Genomic DNA, 6195 nt, shown 5'->3' with positions numbered 1-6195 from the left:
CTGTTTGCCTATTTTTTCAAAAGGGTGCGGAGCTGGAAAGTAACAGGCAAATGTAACGTGAACGTGAGAAGGTGCTCTGTTTGTAGTCTGATGGGAGGTGGTTCATTTTCCAAGAAACAAGCTGCATCAACAGTGGGGTTAGCTGCAGTGCATATTAATCCCATTTGTCACTTGCTTCATTAGGAGTCATGGCAGTTTCAGTGAGAATTCATGCTACGTTTGCCTCAGGATTTTTGCCTGCACAAGGTTTGCAACGCTCAAATGTTCCATCCTTAATATTCCTTTGTGAAGATATGTCAGCATATCAAGTGCTCTCAACATAAAGCACGTTTTCTTGGCTTGGTAAATCTTCAGTTTGACCCAGAGTATTCTTCTCAATATGGTGTGTCACATCTTCATGTCACGATGTCGACTGCTTGGTCAGCAGTTCAGGAGTTCCAGCAGTCTCTCATGTCTTGATACTTCTGTTACAGATGTGATCAATATCAATGTACTCATCTAAGTGGTCCCAAATATGTATTTTTTTCTGGTTATCTTTTTAATGATGCATCTGTTGGTTTAGACAATGTAATATTTTCATTAATTTCATCGGATTCATACATAGCCTGGAGGTCGTTTGCAACCATCTGTGGGCAGGTTTTTTTCTTTTCAATTCCTCTACCAAGTTCACATCTTGGACATACTTTTGCCTCCGACTGTGCTGCTTTCAACCTTGTCTTCCCTGCAAGTTTTGAGCTGTCCATATGATTCTACCATGAAACTGAAAGTAGTTGCTGTCCATCTTGATAAATTTGATATCCTTTTCTGTCTTTGTCTGATTTACTGTCTTCTGAGGTTCTGTCGTGTAAAAGTTCACTGAATTCACAGCTAACCATTGCACTTTTTATTTAAGAGGTTATCTAATGTTTAGCAGATGAATTGGCCACCTGACAGCTACATTTCCAATGCAAAGTAACTTAATAAGAAATTGTATCGGTGGCATGTACTGGGAATTAATGTTAAATATCTGTTATCACTGCCAAGTACTGACAGAATAAAAAGGCAATAAAGGTGCTTAACAAAGGACCTGATATACTGAGTTGACTTTAAGTTGTCTAGGAGTCTGTCTGCTACTTTAAGCCTGGAGACATGATGTGACAAAGAATGCTCCTGCTCAATTCTTATAATCTGTTGTGTGCAACCTCAGTATTGGACTTCCTGGTTTCTTTGGTTATACACATTTCCTTGCCATCCTTTGCCACCTGACATGCCAGCCGTATGTCACTTCTTCACACAAATAGCATCCAGTTGTCAGAACCATGCTGCCTGCTGTTGTTTCCCCATTAACTTGTCAATAGTTTCATTTAGCTATTGAAAGTTAAAATTCTATGTTTCAGAATGAAAAATTTTAGCAAAACTATAACTTCAGTGTTGGAATGCTTCAGTTATTCTTTAGCCTGAATCTTCCAATTTGTGCATTATGTTTTACAATATTGACAGAGCAGTATTTTTCATTGATATCATTTTTAGATAATAAAGGAAACAGAGCTAAATTATGAAAGGGTAAAATGAGAAAAGTAACTCATCTTCAAAATGTTGTCATTTCCAGTCTTCACGGAATGCTCTTGAATTTAATTCTGTTGTTTATTAGAGTGATGGTTGGGATTCCTATGCATCCATTGTTTACCATGGAAAAAGATTTGTCTTCTGCAATTGTAAATCACAAAATATAAAGTAAAGGAGATTGTCAGCAGTTATTAATTGAGGTGGACAAAAATCTTCCCAAATTGAAGATCCTTCCTGATGCAAGTTTGAAACTTACTTTTTGGGTAAGTAGAGTGGAATGTTAATTACTTGTATGGGTGTTACTGAACACCTCTTGCACTAAAAGTGAGAGATCTTGAGCTGCTAGGACCTTGGATTTTTGAATTGAAAATGAAAAGCATTAGCTTTTAAAGATCCTGTAGCTGATGGATGGGAAAATGCTGCACTGTTTGGATATTAAGAGGTCAAGATGTTTCCAATTATCTCTTGTTGAATTATTGAATGACTTTGGACAAACCACTTTTTAATGCTAATCTTCCTCCTGTTTTCTAAATGACAGAGGGCCTGGCAGTATATTGTGTAACTGCTGAAATTGAGAGGCACTCCTGTTTGTAGTAACAATTGTGTGCTGCTTTACTTGTGTATAATCCACAGGTAAGGAAGATTCAACATAAGGAGCTGGTTGTACTCTAGGACTGTTCAAACTGAAAGTAGATAAGAATTCGGCCAAAAATGCTGCTCTGAGGAAGATACACTTGCTTGAGGATTTAGTTTGCTGATTAACATGGGTTGAAATTCTAACCTTTATTTCAGAGGTCTGTCTCAACAGCAAGAGATCTTTTTAAGACTCTCTGCAAACTGACAGCTTTCTTGCTTTTCTGTCAATAAAAGAATTCATTAATTAAATGCACTCTTTCCATTTTCTCTCCACCCAGCTGCCCTTGTGTACTGGAGTGAGACCCAGGACTCCTCTCCCACATTTTAGACCTCAGGAACCATGTTCAGCTAATCAAAGACTTTTTTTAACCTTACACATCCACTGTTCTCTAATACGCCCATTGTTTTGTTATGTCAACCTCGTCCTCCTGTTTGTCCTGCCACTCCCTGCTCTGTGTGTGTTCACCTTTCCCTTTTTCCCTTGCTCATTTCCTTCCACAAACTGTTACCCTGTCAACCTGAATGCTAAGATTATAATACAACAGATGATCGCATTGTTTTCAGCATCACGCATCAATGTGTAGCTTAAATTGTCTTAGCATTATTTTTTTTTCGTTAGGCTTCTGTAAATGAAGTTGTCCTTACTCTGTTCATGCTGACCTGGGCTGTGTGCACGGCTGGCTGGCACCACTTTGTCCAGCTGCTGTGCTGCGGGCAGGAAGGCTCCAGCTTCACACCCACGGCCATTGGAGCACGCTGACATGGCGGCCGTCCATCCAACCCTGGGCTAGGGAGGAGCTGTGCCGTGCTCCTCTCAACGGGAGTCAGTAGCCCTAATTCCAACCTGCTGCCAGCAGCGATGCAAGAGCAAATTGTAAAACGTCACTCTTGGAATTTCTCAAGAGTGTCCTGGCTATTAGCGCGTGGTTTTTAGTTGCAGTCTGGAAATTGCTTCACAGTCTTAACATTGAATTGAAGTTAAACGACTTCGGGGTGGATTCCCTTATGGCTGACAGTGCCTTTGCTTACCTGCACTACTGTCCTCAATTTTTGTTAAAATTTCTGATAAAATTGTCGATGACCTGTGAGAATTTGGGCTCGGGCCAGGCGGCACCGCGCGACGACCCCGCGCGGGAGAAGAGGCCAAGTCCCGCAGCGGAGCCCCGCACCTACCTGCTCGCGGCGCCTCGCGACCAGTCCTCGGGGCGGCGCCGCCGCAGCCGCTCACCTGTGTGGGCGGTCCGTCGGCGGGGCCCGGCCCGGCCCGAACATGCGCCGAGGCTCCCGGCCGCCGCCGTTTCACATCATGCCAGGTGGCTGCGGCGGCCGCGCGCGCCGGGGAGCAGCGGGAGCGGCGGCGGCAGCGCGGGTGTCTTTTCTGCAGCCGCCGGAGCTCCGCGCGACGCCTCCATGGAGCCTCCCGAGGGCAGCGGCAGGAGCGGGCGGGCCAGGTGCGGGCGGGGGGCGCGGAGCCGCCTCATCTCGGGCCGCGGGGGGCGGCGCGGCACGGCGCGGCACGGGCTCGGGTGGCTGAGCGCCGACCGCCTCGGCCGGGGGTCGGAGGGCCGGGCGAGCGGCGCTTCCCAAACACGCGGCGCCACCGAGGGCGCGGAACCGCCGTTTTCTTTCAGGTGCTTGTTTTCCTCCCTTGTCTCGCGTGGGAGGTCTGTGCAAATGCCGTACCTCTGCTGCAGTCCTTCAGGAGCTGCGTTCGCGTCTGTCTTTGTCTGCCGTCGCGTTTCGGAGCGGGGCGACGCGCCTCGCCCTGCCGGCCTGCAGCCCGGCCCTTCCACGTGTGCTCGCATTGCCCGCAAAGCGCATGAACTTCTGTGTACGCATCGCGTTCTTCCCTGAGGGCCACGCCAGGTTTTACTTGTGGAACCACAGTGATCATCAAGTTTCAACCCCCCTGCTATGTGCAGGTCGCCAACCAGCAGACCAGGCTGCCCAGAGCTACATCCAGCTTGGCCTTGGATGCCTTCAGGGATGGGGCATCCAAAAGCTTCTTGGGCAACCTGTTCCAGTGCGTCACCACCTTCTGTGTGAAAAAGAGTTTGCAAATCTGCGTGGTATGTCGGGAAGTTCTGAACGTGCAGCAGAACGTTCACAAAGCGTCCCAAAGCGGTTTGTTGGATGCTGCTACATGGGGGTGTCCAATAGACGGTGCTGGGAATTCCGTGCTGAGGCCTCGTTGCCTTTCTGCAGCTCCATCTGCTGGAACCGAGGGTCACGTACCAGCACCTCGAGAAAGAACGATATTTTGCTTACCGTGCTCCAAAATGCTGGAGTTGAGATGTGTTACAGATCAGGATTTTTGCTAAATAATGGGAAAATTATTAGTATTTTCATGTTATGGCTCATGTTTTTACTTAAAAGTATGCCTTTACACTGAATGATGTAGGAAATGTTTCCGTAGGACTGAGCTCGTGGTTCCTGAGGTTTTGGAGATGCTTTGGGAACAGACTGAAGTTATTAGGTTGTGGTTGGAGCACAGGACGATCTAGTGGGCTGCTTGGGACTGAGAACAAACATCAGGTTTTTGAGCAGGAGTGATGGAAAATGGCCTCTCATCCTGCAGTTTTTTGGCTTTTTGTCTTTGATGCTAAAATTTCAGTTGTCTTTTGTGGGAAAACTGTATTGAGAAGGTATTTGAGTGTGAGGATGGTCATTCAGATATACCTGACTGAAATCTCAAATGCAAGTCAGGCAGAGTGCAGTGGTGTGTTATTACTGTCCCACCTGTTTGGCTCTGAGTGCAATTGTCCTGAATTGGTGAAATCTTACAGCTGTGTTTGATTTACACCAATCCACATTTCTTGTTAGAAAGGGAAGAAATGCCAGGAAGTTCCCAGACTGCTCCCATTCCCAGTCTCAAATCCCCGCTTTTTTATTTTTATTTCTTAATGCTCGTGTTACTTTCTAAGTTGATTTTGCACTCTGTGAGTTGGGCAGAACAGCTGTGTCCTTCCCAAGGCCTATGAACAAACGTTCAAAATGGCTTTAGAAGCACTGGGTGGTAAGAAGCCTTGCTGCTAATGCTTTTACTGTTCTCCACTCTTGATTCAATTTGCAGGTTCGAGAGAATTATAAAAGGGTTGTGCTGAAGTGCTGTGCTTCAATTTTTATTTAATTGGAGAGAATGTGGCATTGTTACTGCCAAGGTACCGTGAAGTACGCTGTGCAGATAACTTCTCAAATACCAACTCCATTTATTGGAAGTTCTCAGGAAAAAATGCTCTGAAATTTCATGTAAAACAATAATTAAGGGCATGGTGACAGTCTCCCATTTGTCCAAAGTATTTTGTCATTCCTGAATGTATGGTTATGAGAGCCTCAAGTACTTCTCAGCGAGGGAATTGGAACAGAAGCATGGTTTCTAAGTTGCAGTAAAGCAACTGTGACTGAATAGTTCATTTTTAAAATGAGTTGCATGTTTCTAATGCAAAAAAGAAACGAAACAAATCATTGCAGCTCCGAATAAATAGTGCAGGAATGCCTTTGGGGCTAAAATGTGTACTTCATCCCTTTCGTGTTTCTCACCACATTGAAATCTGGAAGAAGTAAGCATGAAGAAGTACAAGCCAGACTGAGACTGCTGAAGTTGGAGGTGTGGGTAGCTCTGGGGTCCTTGTGACAGCTCTTTATTCGGGTTATTTTTGGTTGGCAATGGAGACTCCAAGCACAGGTAGAGATTCCCCAGCATCACTCCCTCACTTCCCACTGGATCTTATTTCAGTAATACCACAGATCTCTAAGCTGATCTCGTGCTCCAAAGAAAAATAAATGTCACTGTTGCTGTCAGGCTTCTTACAATGTACATAGCAGATGTGAACTTGCATTTTGCAAAATCCTTTTGTTGTGCGTGCTGTGAGTTTTAATGTGCCCTGCCCTACTGCAGGATAGTGGTCTAGTGCAGCTCTTGCTCATTGCTTTTAATCTGGACAGGATTAGTCCTTTACAGATTGTGAGTAACTGTCAGAAGTCCAGTCATAGACCAGCCGGAGATAGCGAAAC

The 6195-nt window shown here is 45.4% G+C and overlaps 1 protein-coding gene across 1 annotated transcript in view; it reads left to right on the top strand.

Moving 5' to 3' along the window:
- Nucleotides 1-3551: 3551 nt before the first annotated feature.
- The window catches only part of TTC39A (tetratricopeptide repeat domain 39A), a 42114-nt gene continuing 39470 nt past the window's right edge, over nucleotides 3552-6195 (top strand). Inside the window, exon 1 of the mRNA XM_042819028.1 lies at nucleotides 3552-3632. Within this exon, the coding sequence (XP_042674962.1) occupies nucleotides 3592-3632 (41 nt within the window). The 5' untranslated portion in view covers nucleotides 3552-3591. The remainder of the gene's footprint in view (nucleotides 3633-6195) is intronic.

This window comes from Centrocercus urophasianus, unplaced genomic scaffold, assembly GCF_019232065.1.
Source record: "Centrocercus urophasianus isolate 14NV4802_14NV808 unplaced genomic scaffold, USGS_Curo_1.0 seq_18, whole genome shotgun sequence".
NCBI classification, from domain to species: domain Eukaryota; kingdom Metazoa; phylum Chordata; class Aves; order Galliformes; family Phasianidae; genus Centrocercus; species Centrocercus urophasianus.
The sequence above is the reverse complement of the archived record's forward strand: the minus strand, read 5'-3'. Positions and strand labels throughout refer to the sequence as shown.